This window comes from Aricia agestis, chromosome 7 (genome assembly GCF_905147365.1).
Source record: "Aricia agestis chromosome 7, ilAriAges1.1, whole genome shotgun sequence".
In the NCBI taxonomy this organism is placed as follows: domain Eukaryota; kingdom Metazoa; phylum Arthropoda; class Insecta; order Lepidoptera; family Lycaenidae; genus Aricia; species Aricia agestis.
Window position 1 is genome coordinate 16,133,183 of NC_056412.1, and position 25,728 is coordinate 16,158,910.

A 25,728-nucleotide genomic window follows, 5' to 3' on the forward strand; every position below is an offset into this window, starting at 1 on the left:
TGTATAAACTATAACTGTACAAAATTTCATGCACCTACGTTTCCCCATTTTTCGTAAAAGGGTTACAATGTTTTTCGTTCGCGTATTAATATTATGATGATTATTTTCCCGGTCATAAAGTTTCCATTTATGCAAAAAATGATGAGTATTATTTTAGTTACCCGCTTCATCCACTCATCTCTTCAATTTAGCATCACTTGTCGCTGTAGGGCCGAGTCTAGTTGAGCATTTCAACATCGACTCTCAGTTGAAACTGTAATTGCTCTCATCTCATCTGTAGAAATATTATTTTCATTTGCTTCCATGTCAAAAGGTAGTCTGACTAGTCGTCCAATAAATCGTCCTAGTAGGACGTATGTTTGCCGCAAAAATTGAAAATCATTTATGTAACAAAATATAATCACTTAATCTGATAGATTAAATGCTACCGCAACCATCGTTTATTATTTAAGCCAGGTGACACGCTACAATAACAATATTTTACAGATGTTAATAAAGTTCAAATTTGCATAACCATAATTTGGAAGTTCGATGCGTTTGACACTGAATAAAATTATTAATACCGGATGAATTGTGAGCTGCATTCAAAAATGAGCCGTGAGTCACTCGTAGTGAATCTATTAGCCGACCACCGTATTTAATGTTTTATTGATTTACATCGCTATTTAGTTGCGCGGCGCGATGACCTGTAACGGCGAGATTAAACCGGCAACTCGTTCAAATTTAGTAGCCGAAAACGTCGTAAATACAAAATTTCAGCACGCGCGAATTCAGCATGCGATAAGAACGATTCTTGCTTGCGCGGTTGTCACATGTTATCATAATTTATTATGCGATCCCGTAGGTGCTAAATTTGTGGTGCAATGCAAATTCGACTTTATTAGCATAACTATACCGTTAGCAAAATAATTGATGATACGATATTTTCGAGGGGATCGATGCTGGAGTTTTAACTCGTTACTCCTGGCTTAATGCGTTTTTTCGGTGCGACTCTGCGATTTTATATATTGCTGACATCCTTGAGATAAGTATCTGTATCAATTACATAAAAGAGGGGACGTCCTATAGAGCTGTATAATTTAAATAAAATATAATATGTTGAAATTCTTCTTAACAAAAGTAAAACTGTTATAAACATATTTTACTTAACATTAAATGTTATTGTAAACATTAATTTACTAATAACCAGAACGAACTATGACGATGAAACAAGTCAAGCTAAAAATCATGCTCCTTCGCCTTACCAAAAAAATAATAATGCACATTTATAAGAAGATGTAAAAAACACATTTGACTAAACTTCAGAGGAAGACATAGCAGTTGATAAATTAAGTTGTACGTCCACGGAGAATGATAAATAGGGCTTTCAGGCAGAAATTTATGTGTGACTTGTATGGGAAAGAATACGACATTATAAGCATTGGATCCCTTTTCCTTGTTTGCTGATTCTCGTGTGATTTACCGAGGCTCTGCACTTTTAAGGGCACGTACCTAATGATATATGGGCGTATAACTTGATCCTCATGTCTCGTTATTGAGGATTTGTCTGTTGCTCCGTGAATATTATTCATGTCGCGAGACTTCCATCAATATGTCTTGTCGGCTTCTACTTTATTTAATGTTTCTAACGGATGGCGATTAAATGGTACCTTTTGTTTTGCTCGTTTCTTTTTTGGTTGAATGTTTTGATTTTGTACCCTGATTCTGCTTTGGAAGGCCTCAAGCGATATTTATGAATATCATTAATATCGCTTGCGATTTCGTTCGCAAAAATGTTTGAACGCTTACGAAACTCTACATTTCACCACACTATAAAAAAAACATTTCTACACCCGTCCCAAGTATCTCCATACCAACCACATACTTCAGTTCAGCGGTTTGTAAAAAGATAACAGACTTTCCCATCAACATTCGTGCACCCGCCTTTACGTTTCCCATTATCAAATTCATACGTACGGCTGTATTTCATTATTTTGTTTCATCACAGCGCCTGTACCTGCCCAGCTGATTTATTGTGCGAGCTTTTTTGGTCGGGTTGTGTTTGTAAATTGAAAAGCGTGACGCGGAATTACGTTTCATATTACGCCTGCTGAAATAATTGGTTTCACCAATACCGGCTTTTTCCATGGAGGAAAACGTTTCTATTTGTACGAATTTTGATATTTCCTAAAGATACTACGTTTGATTCATTTATATTTTATATGCCGTAAAATAATATTTTTTATACGTTGAAAAATATTTGTAACTTCAATACGCGGCAAAGTCCAAACGTAAATATACGAGGATTACCTCGTATATTTACGTTTGGACTTTGTCGCAAACTTTAAAAATTGTATTATAGAACCTTAAATTATTAAGGTTCTATAATACAATTTTTAAAGTTACAATGTTTTTAAGAGGATTTAAAGCAACAACCAACATACAGTTTTTATATACTTACTTAGGGAGATCGCAGACGACAGACTTTTTGTGCGTTCGAGTCTGCGATCTCCCTTAATGATATCGCGTTTTCAAGCACATATTATAAGTAGTCACGCTTAGTCCATACTCAAATTCTAGTCTATCCAGCTACAAACTCACCTAAAAGACAGCGTGGTCAGCGGACGATACGACTTGTGGCTGCTTGGATCTGCCATCGGCGTCCCCCAGAAGTCATCCAAGAGGAGCTGCTTCAGATTCCCTCCTCCCACCACATCGGCATTGCTGACAATAGCTGGTATATCATCATGGACGAAGTCTCCGTTCAAGCTGTTGATGTAGCTTAGCACGGCCGTCGCGGTGACCATGCAGTAAATGGCTGCGTCCCCGTTCAGACCTTTGGGTTCCTGCACCCGCCTCTTCATCTTCGGGCTATTCTTCGATATCACTACGTTCTTGCATCTGCACATTGGTTGCGGTTGGCACAGGCTGGAACAATAAATGTTGAGTTAGTTTTCTTTAAGCACACAATAATATGGAGTAGGACAAACGTACGATCAGAGATCTATCATAAAAATTGATTCATAGACGAATGGCGGACCTACGTTATTTGGTCGGATTAGGGAGCTTTTCCTGTCATGCGTGTGGTCGCCCGCGCGGATGGTCCGCATGGAGGTAACAACATGCGTCGATGACACGCACGACAGGAAAATCGCCCTTATGTCGAGTCTTGGGTCGACTTATATAACTAGACATATCCATCCAAATCGTTTCAACCTTTTAAGGGGTAACACACCGACAGAAAAACTTTACCATTTATAATATAAGACATTCCGCGCGGCTTCGCCCTCGTAAATTAGACATTTCACAGATAAATTAGTCCACAAAAAATAGCCTATGATCCTTCACGTGGTCTACTGCTTACTGTGCCAAATAACAGAAAAATTGCCCCAATAGTTCGTGAGATAAGCCCTTTCAAATAATTGCCTCCGTTTTTTTCCACATTTTCCTCTATTTCTTCGCTTTTAGCGTGACAAGATATAACCTGTCTTTAGCCTTTCTCATTAAATGGACTATCTAACATTGAAATAATTTTTCAAATCGGACCAGTATTTCCTGAGATTAGCGGTTCAAATAAGCCCTTTCAAATAATTTCCCCCGTTTCTTCCACATTTACCTCTATTTCTTCGCTCCTATTAGTCTTAGTATGATAAAATATAGCCATATTCTCAATAAATGAGCTACCTAATACTGAAAGATTTTTTCAAATCGGAGTATTTCCTGAGATTAGCGAGTTCAAACAAACAAACTCTTCCGCTTTATAATATTAGTATAGATAGTATAGATAATAGTAAGGATTCCGTACAATACGAGTCCGAATGCTCAAAATATGGAATATAAGAATGAGAAGCGTAATGAGCGGTATTGGATCGCTCGCATTTTTAGAACATATTTCGAACAATAGAGTCGGTCAGATATTCATAGCATTACGGACGAAAATGCCCGGCCCATGACAGCCAATGCATAAAATTTACTTCAGGAATTAGGGGTATTTTTCATTTCGCTTTTCCGACTTGTACAGGCGAGGAAATTGAATGTTCAATACATTGACACATTGGGTGGTGAATTGTAATCAGCTGTTCGATTTTCAAATTATTTTTCACCTTTTTTGTAACTTCCGAGTTTTACTTGATACAATGACGCTGTTAAGCATTCGTGTACTAACCCACACAAAAATTACGTATTGAGTTATGAATGCAGTTTTGTTCTTTACATGATTTAGAACAAGACTGCATTCAAAATTTAACGACAAAAAAAAATTGTGGGTTAGGACACTAATGCTTAACAGCGACCACATTATGTATCTCGATATTAATAATTTGTTTGTTTGAAGATTCAATCAACTTTAAGTAAGCTACAAATGTCGCTGGAAAATTAAAAAAAAACTTTTTCTACTTTTCTCCAAGTATCCTTTGCAAAGTGTCAACTTACCGTCGCATTTAATATTATCTATGCCTAAAAAAACAACGAATAGATAATAGGCAACGCTATTAATATAACTTCATACTAACAAAAAATACGAATATAAATGTTTGGCTTGAAAAATTGATTTAATTAATCAAATTTTAATCGATCTACCGCTTGTTACGAAACTATAATTATTAAAGTTAATGACATTTAGGCTAACGATGTAGATTGGTGACAGATTGGTATAAACGATATACCCTTGAAGATATTTACCGAATTCATCGATTTATTTAAGGGGGCGACTAACCCGAAATTCTCGTTTTTATAATTCATTTTTATACTTGAAAATAAGCTTCGAATTGTTTCATTTTCTAAAACATAGATACAACATTATATCTCCAAGAATTTGATCTGAGTAAAAACAGGATATCTTAAAATTTTCTCGATAGAAAAAAAACACAAAGATGCATCTAATTTTCACGAATTTTTCATATATTGCCATAGCCGTGCATTAAATTAAATTAATATTTTACACATTGTATAAAATTCTATCTTTGAGACACTGACCTGGCGGATATTTAAGATGTTGTATATTTATCGAGTTATTAAGAAAAAACTAACTTGGCGATGATTCCGCGTCGTCCTTTTTTACCTGGCATATGAAAGACGGGCGTGAGTGTGATGAGAGATGGACGATGTTTAATATTTTGGGTTAGTCACTCTCTTAAACATATTATGTAGCTCCTAATTTAAACTATCCCTGAACTTCCAGGAACATTTCAAGCTTAAACAAAATCGATAATGCTGTCGCGTTTTCAAGTTTTGGCAAAGCTAACAGAATTTAATATTTAGTATTATTTAAATAGAACATCAGGGATGCCGAACCTTTTCAGCATCCCTTTCGAAAATAGCACCATGTTGATAACATGCTATTTTTTTAAGAAATAAAAGGCGTTCATAGGTAAAATTTTGTAAAGGTGTCAATTTTTTTTCTGTGTGTGATCTAATTAAGGATTAATTATTGTTACCTCGGGTAAATAAATAAGAAATTGATGACTTTTATACAGGAATAATATCTATGAGGAGGAGGAATCAGGAATAAGAATAAATTTTGAATCATTTTAGAAAATAGTTACTACAATATAAAATGAAATTTACGTTTTTACATTTTTAAAAGTTCAGTCAATACTAGAGGCGGACGAAATCCTCCATTTAAAAGTCGGTCAAAATAGGCTGGCCTAGATAATAGTCGTAAGGAACAAATGTGCCGTCAAATGGCTCTTATCGCTCATATTACTCGGATTTTTCATCACCTCGGCCGCTCTGAATTTTCTAGAATAGGCGACCTACATCGCTCGCCAGCATTGTAATTATGACGCCAGAAATCAATGACATGAACATTTTAAATATGTAGCTTAGCTTTGTCGTGCTTAAATAGATCGAAAATTATTTAATTGCTAAAATAATTGCTTTCCATCAGGTTTGCTTATTTACTTTTAAATAACAAAAAATGTTTTTTAATAGAAGTTAAGAAGGTACCTACTTATATTGGTCGAGTTTTATCAAGCTAAGATTACGAACCCGGCGAAAGAAACTCACTCGAGGCCATCTTTTACCAAAACATGGAACATTATTCTCATAAACTATTAGTGTAGGGTGTAAAATAATTCACATTCTTATCCATACTAATCTTATTTCTTTAAACGAGCAATTCTTGTATCTCGGAATCGGCTCCAACGATTTTCATGAGTATATAGGGGGTTTCGGAGGCGACAAATCGATCTAGCTAGGAATCATTTTTAGAAAATATCATTTTATTCGTGTTTTATCGAATACCGTCAAATAGTAGTATTATAAATGCGAAAATGTGTCTGTGTGTTACCTCTTCACGCTTAAACCCCTTAACTGATTTTAATGGGTGCGGAGCTACTTTCATCCCGGAAAAATATGCGGTACCAGCGATATAAACGAATGGCTGCGCGACGTAGGTGCTGGCGTCATTTAGTACTCTTAGGTCCACTTGCGCAGATCCAGGTTAAAGTTGATACCGGGTTAAATAGTATGTTATCTCTTACATTCTTCTTAATATTATATTTTACGAAAGAGATAACATTTAATCCGGGGTTAACTTTAACCCAGATCTGTGCAAATGGGCCTTATAAACTTCATTAAGTGATGTGTAGAATATACTCACATGTTTAGGACAAATACTCTCTAAACTGTCAGTTTGTAACTAAACTAACGTTAGTAATTCGAAATAAGTAACTCCACAGCATAATATTGTTTCCCCGTAGGAACGCGGACGACCTTATCGGAAGGGCTAAGGGACGAACTTGACACCGCGTGGGTGTTGGCCCAACAGATTACACTGTAAAGGGCAACTAGTTTTAGCCTTTGGACAATTAATCATGATTGTCACCATCCCTTATTAACATTTTCGAGAGCGTTCGTAGCTCTTTTCAAAGTGAGACATCAGAACGAAAGTCAAAATGCACGTAAAATAATAAATAAATAATCGTTTAATTCAGGCAATAGACCCATAAAATAACATATTTTGAGATAAAAATAAAATAAAAGTTAAAAAGTGATTAAATTAAAAAACTTAAGTACATCTAAAATGTTGAAATCTAAAATTATCACTTTTGGTTACTGCCACGATGCACCGAAAGCCAGTAGGCTGGGATCGAGTTTTGCGGGCACCCGGCACACACAGAAAGGATCTCATTGTTTGGAGAACGGATGCGAGACCAAAATGCTGCGACGCGCGCCCTGATAATTGCGAAATAGTCCGGGATTCATGCCATGCCCGAAGCACTAACTGCAGTACTTTGGCAGTCTCATCAGGGTACGGTATGCATTATTGTACTGAACTCTGAAACTGTTTTTTAATATTATTATTGAATAACAACTACCATAGCCCTATAAAATAATAAGCCCCGGATGTCCATACTATCCATCCATACTAATATTATAAATGCGAAAGTGTGTCTGTCTGTCTGTTACCTCTTCACACCCAAACCGCTGAACCGATTTTGTGTGAAATTCGGCATGGAGATACTTTGAGTCCCGGGAAAGGACATAGGATACTTTTTATCCCGGAAAAATGTACGGTTCCCGCGTAATAAACGAATTTTGGCGCAACGGAGTTGCGGGCATCATCTAGATAAATTATATAAAAAATCGGCCTAGTGCGATTAGACGTCGGCGGCGGTGGACAAACAGCCTAATAATATGACTTTCCGATCCAAAAGTGACATTTAATTTGGATTTCGTCGGTCGCGGTCGCTTGCCGCGAGGATCGGCGAGTAACCTTTAGTATGGTCAGTTTTATCCCGGAACGCTAAAACAGTTCGAATTTGCATAACACATAATATTATTGCAGAGGGTCAAAATTAATGTAGATAGTCTATCAGCTGTCACCCCTTCGAAGGGCAGACCTTACATCTAACAGATGAATATAGTTAACTATTCTCAAATTGCCGAATTCTGTCCGTAGCGGTCATTGACCCTGTCAAAAATTTTTATGAAAATGAATAATGAATTCCTATAAATAAATATTCCAGATTATCTCATTTATAGTATAATCCCACAAACAGAAAGGCTGCCTTGTACAAAGTAATTATTATACACTTGTATACTCCCCTGTAGTAGCTCTTAGTTTTATGGTACATCGTAAAATCAACAAGTTCAGGTTAAGACTTTAACGCTCAATTACTTTAAGCCGTCCTTAAGTGAACGGGTGGTTAAAATTTGCTAATCTAGATCAATAATAACGGGGATCAAGATATTATGATTAGGTATGAATGACACATATTATTATTATAGTACATTTTACAGCAGAGGGTAAGTATTTTTTGTTTAATAATATACGTCACAAACGTTAGAAATTTTGTTTAAATCTTGGGATTCTTAGTCATAAAATGGCGCTTACAGACTAACATACATCCTTACTAATATTATATATCTAAACCAATTTAGATTTATATGGAGATACTTTGAAATCCGGGGAAAGGATATATTAACTTTTCTCGGGTAAAAATGTACGGTTAAAAAAAATTTTACGTCACGGACTTTTTGGCGTCATCTATCTTCTATCTATATAATATATAAAACTCAAAGGTGACTGACTGACATGGTGATCTATCAACGCACAGCGCAAACCACTGGACCGATCGGCCTGAAATTTGGCATGCAGGTATATGATATGACGTAGGCATCCGCTAAGAAAGGATTTTAAACAATTCTACCTCCAAAGGGTTAAAATAAGAGATGAAAGTTTGTATATAATAATACTTCTTAACGCGAGCGAAGCTGCGGGCAAAAGCTCGTATAATAATATAATTATACACCCTAAAACCGCATTGCAAGGGTCAATTCAGACCGCAACGCGACGCGTAGATTGTAGACTACGAATAATAAAAACTAAGGAAACGTAACTCCTATAATTCTTGCGTTTTGAATTTGGTTCCTTTTCCCACACCAAAATATGGCAAAAACAACGAAACACTAACACTCAAATTTTCGAAATAAAGCCGTTGACAATAATTGTCACTTATATAATTACACAAATTCTTGCATGTATTCGGGTCTCTTTTTGCATAAAGTATGCATGTATTTGGGTCACATTTTGTAGAATCGGAACAAATTTTTTGACACAGTTACTTTTCCTCAGTTTTTATTATTCGTAGAAACTAGAATGTAGATCATCAAATTGACAGATTTCAATTGCGTGAGAGTTGAGACGTCTTGCAATTATGTCAAATCAAAATCCATACAAAAGAAATGCATATACGCGGCGCGTTGCGGTCTGAATTGACCCTAACCCAAATTTTTCGAACGGTTAACAAATAAGTGTGACGTTGGATCCTGTACAAACACAAATTCTCTCCCCTGAGGATATCGAATTAATTTCATTTAAACGTCACCGTCACATATTCGACCTTACGCCTAGGGCATTAAGGATCATAAATACACCGAAATCGCTACCGTACGTTTGATTTGTACCCCAATTTCAGTTTTCGGGTGTGAAATGTCAGTAATTCGGATAACACGTTTGCAATTATAAAACTCAGCGTGGGTTTTGTGATATCCTTTTCGATCAAAACTTTTAGACTCGTAATAAAATATTATCATCATGATTTGTGCAACAAACAGAATAATAATAATAAATAGAAATTGATTTATGCTCAGATTACGGATAATAAAAAGTTATCTAGATGTTAATTCAGAATTTCAATTATACTGCCATATTGGAAATTTATATCAAAACCTTAACATGAACGGTCATACTGCAAAATTTCATAATAAACCTTAACATGAACGGTCATACTAATCAACTGTTCAACAGGTATTTAAATAAATGATCTAAATGCCTGTTGAACAGTTGATTAGAAAAAAAATCAGTACATAATGGTCTCAAAACAACTGTCCAATAGATGTTTAAATCTTTTGGGGTAAGACCGCGTATTTTTTGCGTAAAAATTTATGATTAAAAATCATTCTCATTTATGTTTATTACTTTTATAGCTGACATTAATTCTTCCTTGTATATTTATTAACTTTTTTTATTACAACTTGAATTAAATAATGCAAAAATTATGTTTATTTTATTGCAAAATAATTATTATATCATGGTGCCTTGTCAATTGCGTTACGCAATCCATACTAATAGTATAAATGAGAAATTGTGTCTGTCTGTCTGTCTGTCTGTTACCTCTTCACGCCAAATCCGTTGACCGATTGTGCTGAAATTTAGTATGGGGATACTTTGAGTCCCGGGAAAGGACATAGGATACTTTTTATCCCGGAAAAATGTACGGTTCTCGCGCGATAAACGAATTTTGGCGCAACGGAGTTGCTGTCGTCATCTAGTTTAAAATAAATAATAACTTTATCTTATTTAAACAGATCCTCTCAACGGGTTAACTAGAAAGCCACTTTGAATACAAAACCAAATTTATTTGCATCTCAGATATTCGAAGCAAAATAAATCTCGGTTGTAAAAGTAAATGCATACAAACATTTTCCTTTACAGATATCGAGAAAAACTCTTTTGTTCGAACTCACAATGCTCTGTCAGAGGCAGTCCGTGAATGGAAGAAAACGTATCTTTAGAAGCTCATTCAATTATAGACTACCCCATTATTGTTAGTGGTGTATAGTCTGATTGGCGTTTAGTATTTGTATCGGTGGAAACGTATCTATCGTAGAAGTGTAAAAACATTGTAATGTAAGTAATCTTACAAGCTGTGAGCCTTAACTGCGTTTGTTTCGCTATTATATTAAATGAAAAAAATATATATCAATTGATCACTGAGTAAATGTAGCTTAAGGCGGGGATTAATCTCAAACAAAAACGATAACCTTGCACACAACCAAAGACCAAGCGTATACGCATCACAATAAGATTCATTTTAGCTTAGCATAAAACTATAGGTTCTCGGGCGGATCTTCTCTATTTTTCAAGTTTTTTTTAAATATCTTTGGAAATAAATATTAAGAAACAAAATTGTTCGGTTAAAGAATTTTTAATATAGATTTACTAACAATTTATTCAAATAAAATGTACAATTATCCTAGTTAATACTTATATTTCGATGAAATAGAGTTTTTTTGGAGGTAAGTTTGTAAATTAATTACAGCCAAAGTATTACGTTTTATTAAAATGTTTATGGTTTAAGGTATTTTGAATATTGTGCTTTATATCTCACATTTTTTAACACTTCGTTATTATATTGGAACTAGGTAAACCGGGAGTCACGGAATAACAAATTGGGGTTTATCCTCGCCTTAAAGTTAAATAATTATTTAGCTAACGCATGGACACCGCGCGCGGGAAGGGTAGCGGCGCGGTGTTTCTTTGATGGCACACGCCGCCGCGCCGGCCGCATAGTATGTCTACTTGCCTAGTCGCGTAATTTACTTAGTGTCCATGATTCATTTATTTCAAGGGAAATTCGTACAAAAATTAAGTACATAATTTTATTACATAATTGTAATGAGAATCGAGTACAGAGTACTCTCCTTAAGTACTGAACATATTATTGTCTCACCGTCATGTTGTATAGAGTACACTGTAAAACTAGCAGCCCTAAAAGAGCATTTTTTTAGTGATTTGTATAGGCGCGCCTCATAATCATAAAATTTCCCATGTAGTTACACAAAAAAATGCTCTTTCAGCGTTGCTACTTTAACATACTATATAAGTAATACATACACATCCTAAAGTATTATCCTGTATACATTTCATTGGAAGATGCGACAGATTATTAATTATTTATAGCCTGTAATTTTCAGTAGAAAACTTCCAAAAGTAACGAAAGCTTCTTGCAAAGAAAAGATGTATAAATCCAAAACTGAATAAATATCTTATCTTTTAATATTCTGCAGAGGGCGCTGAGTCGGCAAAATAAGAATGAAACATCAAAAACGTAGCCTTAATATAATTCATTGGTTATCGAATTAGAATTTATTAACATTTCATAAAAGAATATTTGAACAGCATTAATGCGTTTTTGATATCAATAAAATAATTGTTTGTGCAGATACATTGTTATACTCCGTTCCATAACATTTTGTTAATAACAAAAAGTGAAAATTGAAATAAAGAAACTATAATATTATCATTTTCTTTCTTTATTGCGCAGTTAAGAAGTCCCCATGCCGTAATTTACCGTTTTTAGAGTCTTATTAACTCATAATTTGAAAGCTACAAAATTAAAAATACAGCAATAATCTTCAGCATATGAACGTTCCTTTCTCCGTTATTAATTTCCTATTTTTGTTTATTGTACTCTTGACATCAGCTTCCAAGGTAATACCAATTTATCCAAATTAAAGTATACATTTATACGTGGGAGAGCCATGCTTCGGCACGAATGGGCTGGCTCGACCGGAGAAATACCACGTTCTCACAGAAAACCGGCGTGAAACAGCGCTTGCGCTGTGTTTCGCCGAGTGAGTGAGTTTACCGGAGGCCCAATCCCCTACCCTATTCCCTTCCCTACCCTCCCCTATTCCCTTCCCGTCCCTACGCTCCCCTATTACCCTATTCCCTCTTAAGAGGCCGGCAACGCACCTGCAGCTCTTCCAATGCTGCGAGTGTCCATGGGCGACGGAAGTTGCTTTCCATCAGGTGACCCGTTTGCTCGTTTGCCCCCTTATTTCATAAAAAAAAAATACATTCAGTATGTCCCTAGTATTTGCAAATCTTATATCTTTAAACGAGCAATTCTTGGAATCTCGGAATCGGCTCCAACGATTTTCATGAAATTTAGTATATAGGGGGTTTCGGGGGCGATAAATCGATCTAGCTAGAAATCATTTCAAGAAAATGTCATTTTCATCGGATACCGAGCAAAGCTCGGTCAAACAGCTAGTTACGTTTATTTGAAACACACGCCAATAGATGGACAATAATTACATATTTGCCGTTTGAATTTTTTTAGGTCACTTTTGAACTAAGATCAGTAAAAAATAGGATTTTGGTGCGATCTCTCTTAACGGCAAATATATGTTCAAGGCCGTTTGCTCAGAGGATGGCCTTAATGCGTGATATTTTAATAAGTAGCATTATACCTAATAATGCTACTTATTAAAATATCACGCATTAAGGCCATCCTCTGAGCAAACGGCCTTGACCATATATTTGCCGTTAGGCTCATCATTATCAAAACAGCTCAGTGGGTCTAGGGACCCACTGAGCTGTTTTGATAAGAGTTTACCCTGATCTATAAGAAGTTTACTTATAGATCAGGGTAAAGGAAGTCAATAATTAAAATAAAATGGGTTCCGTGCCCAAAGGGTAAAAACAGGACCCTATTACCAAGACTTCGTTGTCTGTCCGTCTGTCTGCAGGCTGTATCTCAAGAACTGTGCTATAGCAATACTTCTGAAATGTTAACACATTATACTATTCGCCGCTATAAGAACAAACACGAAAGCAAAATAAAATTAATATTTAAGGAGGCTCCCATAAAACAAACTTGATCTTTTTGGCCTGCTCGATATCAATAATGGCAAAAGATAGGCACTTGATATTTCCACAAAAGCCTTAATTATATGTCTACTTTAATAACTATTAACAATATATTTTCTCCCGTGCAAAAAACACAATCTATGGTCTATTTTTGCTGTATAACGGTACAGAACCCTTCGATCGCGAGTCCGACACATGGCCGATTTTTTTTTTAATTTTGATATATCAAAACACTACACAGCATAATATAATCTCACCAGACGACTTTAGATGGCAAGATGCTCGTATTCCAATTTTCATTATGTATTATTTTCCGACATGCTATTTATTTAAGCGATTTTGTATGATCATCTCTTTTATTATGTAGAAACAAAATACCAATAATAAAAGGGCAGTCCTTACAATTCCCTACCCCTATTATTAGGGGAGTGTAACTACATTTCCTGTTTCAAATTTAAATTCCGTGCAGATACTTACTCTAGGGAATTTTGCTATATTATCATCACGTACGTAATATGTATGAAGAAATAAAAAATATTATGCTGTGTATTTGACTTTATGTGTTGTAAGGGAGATTTGAAAATCTCCCTTACAATACATAATATTATGTTGGTTAGACATAATAACAAAAATAACAGTAAGTTTCAAAGTTAGGTCGATTATTTAAATGAATAAAAATTAAATACAAACAAAAAAAAAACGAGGGAAAATTTATCTTGAAGTGAAATTATATGATATACTAGCTGTTGCCCGCGACTTCGTCCGCATCAGCAAAATGTGATATCAAATAAAATAAAAAGAGAGAAAAAATCCCTTTTTATGGTTCCTTTATAAAAAAAGTAAAATATTCTATCCTCCTCCTTTTCGGAAGTCGGTTAAAAAGTAGCCTAAGTTATTCCTTACTACATCAGCTATGTGCCTGAAAAGTCCCGTCAAAATCGCTCCAGCCATTTTAGAGATTAGCCGGAACAAACAGACAGACATACAGACAAATATTGTAAAAAAAATTGTTTTGGTGTCTGTACCCTATATACATTCATATGCATTTAGTAAAAAACGGTTCTTTCAATATTACAAACAGACACTCCAATTTTATTTATATTATTATGTAGTATAGATGTATATGTTATAGGCAAACTCCGAAGCTCCGGCGCTCCTAGGTTGGACTGGTCAATCCTCAGGTCAGACTGAATGACTTAGTCAAAGCCCAAACAAATGTAAATTTTCGGCCTTTGACTAAACAATTTTCGTCAAACCTGGGAGGGACTAATTTGGTCAGGCAAACGTCAAAACACAATTTTATTAAATCGGGGTTTGACGAGTCAAACTCCGATATAGGTATGAAGTGTCTTATCTTCGTATATTTGGAAGCATTTTATCATTTAAGCAGCTTTCAAGTCTTAACCGCTTAACTCTGCCAGTTCTGACACCTGATTGGTCAGCTTACGTGATTTTCACTTTTATATTTGAGATGCTTTGAGAGAATGCCGTGTGGCCCGCCTTTTGTACGATGTGCAATAAAGTATAAAATAAATAAATAAATGCTTTGAAATATACGGAGGTTAGTTTGTAAGATTAGGTAAGTATAAAAAAATAACATTTTTAAAATTTTGATGTTTATTGTTTTAATAATTTCTTAAGTAATTAAAATGGAAAATTAATCATTTTTCTGGCATGGTGAGGCATTAACTTTAATGTTAATTGTTTTAATAATTTCTTAGGTAGTTAAAGTGGCAAATTAATCATTTTTCTGACATGGTGAGGCATTAATGTTAATGTTAATTGTTTTAATAAACTTCTTTATCCACGTTTTTAGTAACAACAACACCGTTTGATTCACTCATCTTCAATTTTACACAATTACACGCCCGCGTGCGTGCGTACACAATTGAGAGTGCGCTCAATGAACGAACATGAAATGACAAAACAATCGGTCCGAACACCGCGAGAGACATTATGAACCTTTAAACATGTTCAGATCAACGTTTGACCGAGTTTTGCAGTCGCTTCTAGGATTGACTAGGCCAAAACCGAAACAGAATAATTTACTTTCGACGTTTGACTGAAAAGTTAGGAGCTCCTGGGTTTGACTAAAAATACTTCAGGCGAAAGGCGAAATTGAAATGTATTTCGGGGATCGCCTAACGGCTTTGGCCAAACCTAGGATAAACCAGTCCTTCCGCGAAGAGACTGTGTATCGGACTTTGACTATAACATATATACTCCACTCGGGCTAACTTGTCGCTAGCGGTCGTTGACTCCCTGTCAAAAACTTGTAATTTTCCATATAAACCGCGATTGACAATGAAGTGTCAGATATTGTCAATCGTGGTTTTATATGGAAAATGACAAGTTTTTGACAGGGAGTCAATGACCGCTAGCGACAAGTTAGCCCGAGTGGAGTATAGATGTATAGATAGGTATTTAATTTGTACTGACAAATCAGTTTTTTCTACGTTTAAACGTAGAAAAATTTTAAATCATAATTAGACCCTATAACTCATTATTATACGAGTAGTTTTATTGACATGTAAACTTTACTTCGTAGTCTAGACCTAACTTATTACATGTCAAGCCAAACAAAGCGCGAGTGTTACGAATCGCATACAAATAGGCGATATATCAATTCGGTGTAAGCGACCGTTTAATCGCGGCATTAGGGTCATAATGACCGCACGAGGGGCAAAGTGACCGTCAAATGACAGCATTAAGGTCAAAATGACTCCAAAGGGGAGAAGTGACCAGATTATTTCAGTTGCGGCCCCGTGGCGCGGAAACTTGCTCGTTTGGATAATGACGCTGCGGAGTTTCTGAATTTTTATATTTTCTCTGCGGAATTGACGGTTCTCGTAATTGAAACGTGTGATAATATTGTTGTGTCAACGGGCTTACATGATTATTTTATTAACAAACATAATATATTTTAATTGCTATACTAATTATGCATTTAAAGTAGGTTTATTAGTATATTGTGTAGTCGTAAGATTTAAATCTATTTTAAATACGAAATCATTACAAGTCTTACCTTTGACTTAATCGCTATCACTTGACATTTTTATACTAACATTATGCACCAGAAAATACGGTACTAATTAGGAAGAATATTATTTTAGTGAAGTTTTTGACGAAAACTCCATAAATTTTCTGTAAGACTCTTCATTAAATTAGAGTTTAGTATAATATAAATAACTTTGAATGCTGCTGTAAGGGCTAAAACTATCATGCAACACGTAATAGTGCTTGTAAAACAATCTTGAGTATAGGATAGATGATATCCGTTTTATAGGACACCCTAAGCTCCCCTTATGGGGTTGGTGTGGTGCGATAACACCCGGGCTCCCCTATGAGACCACTGTCCATCATAAATGACTAATAATCCCTTGTGATCTGTATAAAGCTAATTTTGTTGATCATAAAGGCGTTATTTTTTTATATTTTATTTATTTTTATAAAGAAACTTGAAACTAATAAAAATCTTGCCAAACCAGATAAGAGTTTATGGATGATTTAATTCTACGTTAGTATTTTGACGGTGTTACTTTAAAAAACTTGAATAGCTATAAAATTAAATGCTATTAATTATTATAATTCATTCTGCTAAATATTTTAATCAGCGGGGCTGAAATGGTCGCTTTGGAGAATCATATTATGGATCATAAAAAGATTAATTTTTAAAAAATCGCAAATAAATTCGTACTAATTTGACATTCGTGACTTTGACAGTTTGACAATTCATTTTGTGAATTTATTGAGAGGAATTGCTAAATGTGACCATTTTAGCCCCGCTGTTCCTTTCCGAAGAAAAGAACAGATTAAAATATTTAGATGAAATTTTCATATTGAAAGGCCAGACATAACTATATTATAACAATATTAATTTATTACCTATGTATACTAATATATTTGAGTATTTACTATTATCAAATATTAAGAACCCCATAAATCTTAAGCATTTTTACTGATTCATGATATTTAATTTAATATTCCTTTGATAAGCATTTATAAAATTGTCTCTAAGAAATATAAATTGCTCTTCAGAAAAAAAAATATAAAACAGTTATTTTTTCTAATCATAAAAGTCTAGGCCACTTAGAATATCTTTCATTTGAATTTAATCTATTCATTCGTTGAAGACATAGAAGCAACTTCATTTTTTATTCATCACGCTAATAAATACTGAAATAACTTTAACTTATTCATCAATACTCGTGTACTTTAATTATTAAGTTATACAAATCAATGAAAATATAATAAAATCATATTTTTTATTGAATTGATTTTTCAGTATCAGTAGAAAATACATTAAGTAGCACACACGTACGCTTTTTTCCGAACGGGGCGAAATCCGCACGCACGTTTCAAGTGCAAGCGGGCGCGTTCACGCGTGAAATAAACGAATGTTTGCGCTTACGCAATTTCGAATACGGAAAACGAATTCGGAAATCTGATACAGAAAACGTGTGTTTACGGCATAAAGTTAATATACCTAGCGGAATAGAGAAACAAATGTCTGAGCAAGAGAGATGTCACTATTAGTAACACTGCGTGGTAAAAAGAGACGTGTGATACATGACAGCAGCAATCTTTTTTTGACGTCCAGTCGGCACGTGCCGCACGTTGACAATTTAATCTCATAGAATTTATGTTCAATACTGCTTGTGTAAGTGTATACGTACACATATTTTTACACACAGATGAAACCAATTTCGGTCACGTTTGACAGCTCGAGATTGTTGCTCTATTCCGCTAGGTATATTAACTTTATGGTCTAGACTTTACGCCGAACGCGCTTTAAGGAACTTCGTTCCAATAATATAATATCGAAAACTATTTTTGATTCCGCCGATTCGTACTCGCGTCCCCCTGTGGCTCAGTAGTTGAGCTACCACGTGCTCAACTACTGAGCCACAGAGGTTGCCAAAGTTGTGTGAAACCGCTCTTACGCTAAAGTGCGTCACTTATCTGTAAATAAAAGCAGCGCATGACGTCATTTCCTGCGGAAGGCAGAGGGCTCACCGTGAGCTGTTATCGAGCACATAAAGGGCTATCCCTTTACACGTCGTTTCGGAGGGTTAAGATAGGGAACAAACTATAACGTTCGAGATATTCTCGCCCTTTGTGATTGACTGAAGATATCTTTTCTCGGCGAAAAAATGGCGCTATATAAGAGCTATAATTTTGTTTTGTACCACCTATGTCGTAGTTTAGCATATAACTTATTAAAAGTTATATTAAAAACGACGGGCTGCACCGACAAAAATGAAAACTAAAAAGTAAAGGCAGACATACTATTTCGCTGTAGTCCATAAAGAGACTCCTACGCCGCGCCGGCGGTCAAATCTCCGTTGTTTAAGAAACTACCGATCAGGTCACATGCCCTCGCGCTATAATCTCTATCTCTCCGTCCATCTTACTAATTTTTGATCAGCCTACCTTTCCTAACGAAAGTTTAACGTTTTTCACCCAAAAATTGCATAAGCCGTTAAAAAAGTATCTATATTTTAGTTTGACAATGACATCACATTATTTTAACTACAAAAATGTAGGTCCTTGTTATATTACGCTCGATTTTGTAGGGCCAGTGGAATAAAAAAACTTAAAAAAGCTATCTATAGCAAAGAAGAATTTACTCTTATACTATTAAAACTAATAAATACCAAAGAATATCACAAGAATATGCCAATAACGTTTTAATCTAGGCGTAATTTAAAGAAAAAATAACATTAGCAATTCAGATGCTCGACGCCGGGGAAATTGAGTCCCTATTAATCCATTCATGTCACTTCATGTCATAATATAAACTCATCCATAATAACGGCATTAATCTGTTAGTTAATCTACCATCTAGGCTAAATAAGTGGAAAAAAATAACACTAAAGAATTACGTTACTGTACAGTACTATAATAGTATTAACCAGCATCTTCATTTGTCGTGCAGAAACCGTACATTTTACTTGAGTGGCAGAAGTGAAAACTTGAACTCTAACGTTGTGCATTTTTAATTATTTAAATCATAAAATAAAACGAAATATTACTTTGTGTTTATTATTCGACTTTTAGCTGAATATAAGTATATAGGTGAGAACTGCAGGCAGGCAGAACGCGGCAGCAACGCGACGCGATACTTCACGTTCCATATCTAAATCCTAACGATTTGTGCCGCGTAGCGTCGCTGCCGCAGTGATATACATGGAAGGTATGAATTCATACACGAAATTTTTTTATACAATTTGGCCGTTGCACCTCAGCTACAGCGTAGCGTCGCTTTAGTGCGGTCTCGCCTGAAGTTAGCTGCGTTTAATTAAGGTGACGTTAGTCGTACGTGATACGCTCCTCACTTCACTTCATTACGTCTAACGGAATAGTCGCACCATGGAGACCACGTTAGGGGCTTTTTGAGCGTCTATTAAGACCATAATTATAGATCACATACTTACATAATATAGTTTACTGGATGACCGTTTTATAATTTACTAGTTGCACCGAAATTAGTTTATCTCTGGAAACCGTAAATTTTTCCGCATCAAAAATTATCCTACGTCCTTTCCCGTGTCCCAAAGTATATCCATAACATATTCCAACTAAATCATTTCAGCCTTTTAACCGAGAGGAGGTAACAGAGGAAAGTGTCTGTTACCTCCTCTCGGTTATATTATTAGTAAGGAAGCAAGACTTTTTTTATATTCACCAAAATCGATAAAGCTATTTCGGAGGCAACAAACACGACGAGAATTTTATATATAAGACTACCTACCCCGGCAAACGTTTTTTTTGCCATATAAATTATTTTAGTATCAATATAAAAACCTATTTACCTAACTTTCATTTCATTAAAATCGGTTGAGCCGGTTTTAAAGGAGTTCGCGAACAAACACTGTGACACGAGAATTTTATATATTAGATTAAATTAGACCACGGTAAATATTTCCAAGCCTTCTTTTATGAGGAAAATATGAAACAAATACAAGGATAGTACGAGACACAATATTGGCTGAAACTTTATTTCGGACCTCGAAGACGCTCTTACGCGTAACTCAATACAGAAGGTCAAATTAGATTCCACAAGTTCGGGAATAGATGGATTTACTAGCCCTGACCACTTACGGAAATATAAAATACGAGAGAATTATATCTATATTAGCTATGTCTACACTGTGCCTTTTTGTTCATCAAGGGCATGCGTTATACGCAGTCCACAGCGCATGTGAGGTATGCCCTCGATGCATTCGCACAGACCGTATCCAAAACTTTCGCTTGGTTCTTTTTTTCTGAAATTTCTTATGACCAAATAAGTCACACATATTCCACCCAGTAAAATGTTCTCGTCGCACATGTTACAATAATCTGACAGACACTGTAAGTAATAAACAAAAATGACAATGTTGGCGTTGAATTCGTTGACGCATACAATTATTGAATGCGCCAAAACAAAAGTTAAATGAAAGAAGATGACGAAAATTGAAGATGAAAGTGAAAGAAACGGCGGCTTTTGAATCAGCTGTAGTGTTGAACGTTTTGAGCGACTAAAATATTTAATATAAAAGCTAGACGTGTGATTGAATGGCGTTGTTCAGTCGAAGGACCAGCTGTTTGATTGAACGGCTATTTAAACCAGTCGGCTGCGACATGGACATAGCTATTCGGCTAGATTTAAAATAAAAATGACGTATTTAAGGTAAAGAAGGGAGTAAATATTTCTGTGAGACGTCCACACTAGACAATTTTTTTCATAAATTATAATATTATCAATGTAAATTTGTATTTGTCTTTCTATTTGTCAGTCAGTTAGATTATTAGTGAGTTTGTTACTTCTTCGCACTGAAATCAAAATATGTAACTGAAAAAAATATATAGTGTAGTGACAATTTCAGTGCTGGGGACTGGACATAAGATATGTATAGGTCTACCAGGATCGGATGGTAAATTTTGACGGCAGATTTTCAAAAAATATCCTTGATCATTGGATAAATTTTTATATTTGCATGTTTCATACACAGAATTCCAATCATCCCGCCATTGCTAGAGTGAACTTATTTTCTCACTTTTTGCCACCAGATTCTGGTAGACCTATAATTTTTTTGTTTGGAAAAGTAGTAACTTTGCTTTGTTCAAATTATTTTGTCTCGTAATCTTTTACGAGACAAAATATTTGAACAAAATAGTTGTAGGAGACATCAAGTAAATCTCAGAGACCGTACTTTCCGTGACTTATAAAACTTCAAAAACTTCAAAATAGGTTTACAAAAACACTTTTTGACGTACAAAGATAATTACAATTTAGATTTCATAATATTATCAGGACATTATGTAAGTATGTGATCTATAATTATACTTCCAACACTCAATGTACTTCATGACCATGATATTAGTTGAAGTATTTTTTGATTAATAATATACAACCTTACATTCACATTAATAACATTAAGTAGGGATAGACAGTAACGATCATGGTGGTATCAGCCTGTGATGATTATATATTTACCCTCGCTAATCCGTGTAATTGAGCATCGCATAATGGAGGATAGCATAGGGGAACGAATTATAGCTCATTCAGATGTGTTAAGGGCCATCCATAAAGTACGTCACTCGATTTTCATGATTTTTACACTTGTCCCCCTTGTCACATATTATGGATACAGTGGTGAGACCTGGCTCTAGAGTGACGTCACTTTACAAAAATCAATTCAATATTATAAATTTCGCAATTCAATTTATTAATTTAAAATTAGGCGTCTCAAAACCTAAGATCCCTCCCACACCATGTCACATGTGGTGTGGGAGAGATCTTAGGTTTCATACGTGGTCATACGTGGGAGAGCCATGCTTCGGCACGAATGGACTGGCTCGACCGGAGAAATACCACATTCTCACAGAAAACCGGCGTGAAACAGCGCTTGCGCTGTGTTTCGCCAAGTGAGTGAGTTTACCGGAGGCCCAATCCCCTACCCCATTCCCTTTCCTACCCTCCCCTATTCCTTTCCCTTCCCTTCCCTTCCCTACCCTCTCCTATTACCCTATGCCCTCTTAAAATGTCGGCAACGCACTTGCAGCTCTTCTGATGCTGCGAGTATCCATGGGCGACGGAAGTTGCTTTCCATCAGGTGACCCGTTTGCTCGTTTGCCCCCTTATTTCATAAAAAAAAAACACTTCGTCGACCCCCTCCCCCCTTTTAGGTGTGAGGTGTGACCTAATTTAATGATTTTTTATAGCCAATTTTATACAGTTTATCTAGTCAACAGCATTATATTTTCATATTGTGACGTAGGCCAATAGAAATCGTTGCTACATAGATTAATCAAATCTAATAAAAAGTACAAAACAAACGAACCACCCTGCAATAACAATTTTTTTTACTGTTATTATTTTAAATCTTTTGATATTATCATTTCAGCCAGAAATGGAAACGTAAGAAAAGTGCTATATTATTATTTTAACTAACTTTATCGAGTCTTCAAAAGGACAAACTTTGGATAAATACGGCAATAATTCCACTGTAAGATACAAAACGCTTAACAATTCGCTGGACACGCTAAAATATGATTTATACAGCTGTTATTAAGATCGCGACGATAAATCATTGGACAAAACGCAACGGCGACGGTTTTTGTGACTTCTATATTGGTCGATCATGAAATATGTATTAGCAAAAACTTTCCTCGTAAGTTGGAAATTGTTTCGCTGATGACATGTGATTCAATCCAGTTTTTGTTGTAGGGAACGTATTTTTGTCACTTAATCATTGTCCTCTTTAGTTGAGTTATCAGTGGCAACGGCGGCGAATTTCGAATACGTATGGGATTTCAGATTGACATAATATTATATATTATACTCCGAATAATAAAAACTAAGGAATCGTAACTTTCATACTATTACCGTTTTAAATTTGGTTGATCTGTCATGTAACGTCAGCCTATTAACGCTCAAGGTCAGCTAAATATTGCAAATGTATTGAAATGTGTACCTAAGTTACTTTTCCTTAGTTTTTATTATTCGTAGATATTATATGATGTTAAATTTTATACATTACCTACTAGCTGACCAGAGGGCCTCGACAAGCGGCAAGCGATTATCGTAAACGACAACGCCAAAGCCACAAAATTTTGTTAGCATTTACAATAATCGCTTGCCACTTGTCTACAAGGGCAGGCAAACATTGTAATGCCATATTATACCACCATAATTATTTTCAGACTCTTAAGGCTCTAAAGTTTAATTAAAATCTTCCGACGCGACACACAGACGAGGTATATATATTTTTGACAATAAGATGTCCAAAATACCTTTTCCAAACTCAGGCCTAAAATCTTTTAGCATCTTGTTTGTAAAGTGCATTGACCTCAATGAGTATGAGCCAACTCAGCAATGGCCGCTAATCAAGTGAGTACTGTTTGGTCTCCGGTCAATTTGCTATTCTATTTAGCTGTTATCTGAAAGGGATTGGCTGATGACGGACAGACAGAGGGCAATTGTGCATTAGTAATTACTGTTAGCATGATCTTTGACGTGCTAATGCGCTTTAATAGGATAGGAGCATAAATTAGTTGCTGTGTTGTCATCTCCGAAACGGGTGGGCAGATTTTGATGCGGGATAGGTCTGAAAATCGGCCAACTCTTTTGACACTCAAAATATCGTTAAAGCTAACAGAGCATACGTATTTTTGATTAGGTCAGGTCACAGGTGACCTGATGCATTTATAATATTTTGATTTTTGACTAATCCAAAAAAAGCACAACGCCATTAAAGATGATTTCACTTAGAAAAAGCGTTACCAAGTCTTCAAAGTAATTTCAAGATAACGAAAACAAAAACAGTCTACAACAGTCTCGAAAACATCCCATTTTATCTTTACACAAAATCTCACAAAAGATAACGCAAAGAATTCGTTAATAAAGGCACTCAATTAATTGAAGATACGTAGGTTGAAAGTATTAGAGTTTTCTTTTATGTAAATATCTTGAAAGTGGATTCTTAGCTTCTTTATTAATGTAATTAGTTTACTGAGCCTCACAAGTCACAAATTAAATCGATATTAAGAACTATTTAGTTGACCGTAAAGTATACCTATAATTATGTTTGATCGATTTTGAAGAGTTTAAGTATGATCCCTAATTATATTAACAGAATTATTGTTATTCGTAATCCGTACTGACTATAAGTAGGGTTGCTATCCGTCCGGGTTTCCCCGGATTTGTCCTAGTTTGAAGGGCGTCCGGCCGGTTTTTTGAAAAGCGTCCGAGTGAAATCCAAAGACTTTTGATGAGAGAAATTTAACGTTTAAGTCATGCAGCAACAAACGAAAGATAAAAACTCGCTAAGCATACACACGGTTTTTTACAAATTCTTGTTGGAAAAGCAAAAATTGGCAAGACGTTATCGTAAGTACTGTTTAAGAGGTGTCCGGGGAAATAACCACATTTCGGCCAAATGTCCGGGAATTTTGTCGTGCCTGACCGGCGAAGGGAATTTGGGTGATGACAACCCTAACTATAAGAAACTAACTCGAGAAGAACAGCTGATGGTTTCCGAGCAACTATCGTTTTCAGATTTTTCGATGGAAAGCCTATGGGAACGTGCGGAAACTCTCACTAGCAGCGCATATCAATTAAATTATCTTATATATCATGTACTTATATAAATTTCTTGTGTCACAATGTTAGTTACCGTACTCCTCCGAAACGGCTTTACTGATTTTCACCAAACTTTGTCTTGCCTTTAGTAGGTCAAAGAATCGGCTACTGGCTACTTTTTATTTTGATAAGTGAATTTGTTGGAAAAAAAATAGTAAATTATTACAACTCGAGACTGACGGCGACCATTTTTTATTCGACGGGATAGCGATGGACGTAATTGCCATGGGCAAAATACTTTACATGGCAAAACAACGTTTGCCGGGATAGCTAGTATAGTAGAAGATTCGGATTTGTTGCGAACTTGCGAAGACAAGGCTTTGGACTGGTGTCACCAAACCGAAACGTAGAAGCTTTTGTCGTTTAAGAGAACGTAAAGTACTATAGGTGGCACACATGTTAATAAAGTAAGTTCCGCTTTAGCGACACCAGTCCAAAACCGTATAATCGCAAGTTCCCTAAAGAAGCATCGCGTTGTAAAATGGTTGGATAAAGGCGCTAGAGAAGTTACTCAGTAAATCATAATGTGAAACAGTTTTCACGGCACAGTATCAACTTACAAGCAGCGGTCGTGCAGAAACTAGTGTGTACAAAACAAGCGTTAAAATATATTCAAGCTTATTCCTATGTGATAAGGCTCAAAAGTATCAAAGCTAGTGACCGTGCAAACAACTTCATTCAAGTGTTTATTTGCATGTTACACCGAGGTAACACCATCGCACATGGTACAGGTTAC

The 25,728-nt window shown here is 35.5% G+C and overlaps 1 protein-coding gene across 1 annotated transcript in view; it reads right to left on the minus strand.

The window, feature by feature from the left end:
- The window catches only part of LOC121728765 (protein O-mannosyl-transferase TMTC1-like), a 142,830-nt gene that overhangs the window by 83,631 nt on the left and 33,471 nt on the right, over positions 1–25,728 (minus strand). The window contains exon 2 of the mRNA XM_042117017.1: positions 2,581–2,907. Within this exon, the coding sequence (XP_041972951.1) occupies positions 2,581–2,888 (308 nt within the window). The 5' untranslated portion in view covers positions 2,889–2,907. The remainder of the gene's footprint in view (positions 1–2,580; positions 2,908–25,728) is intronic.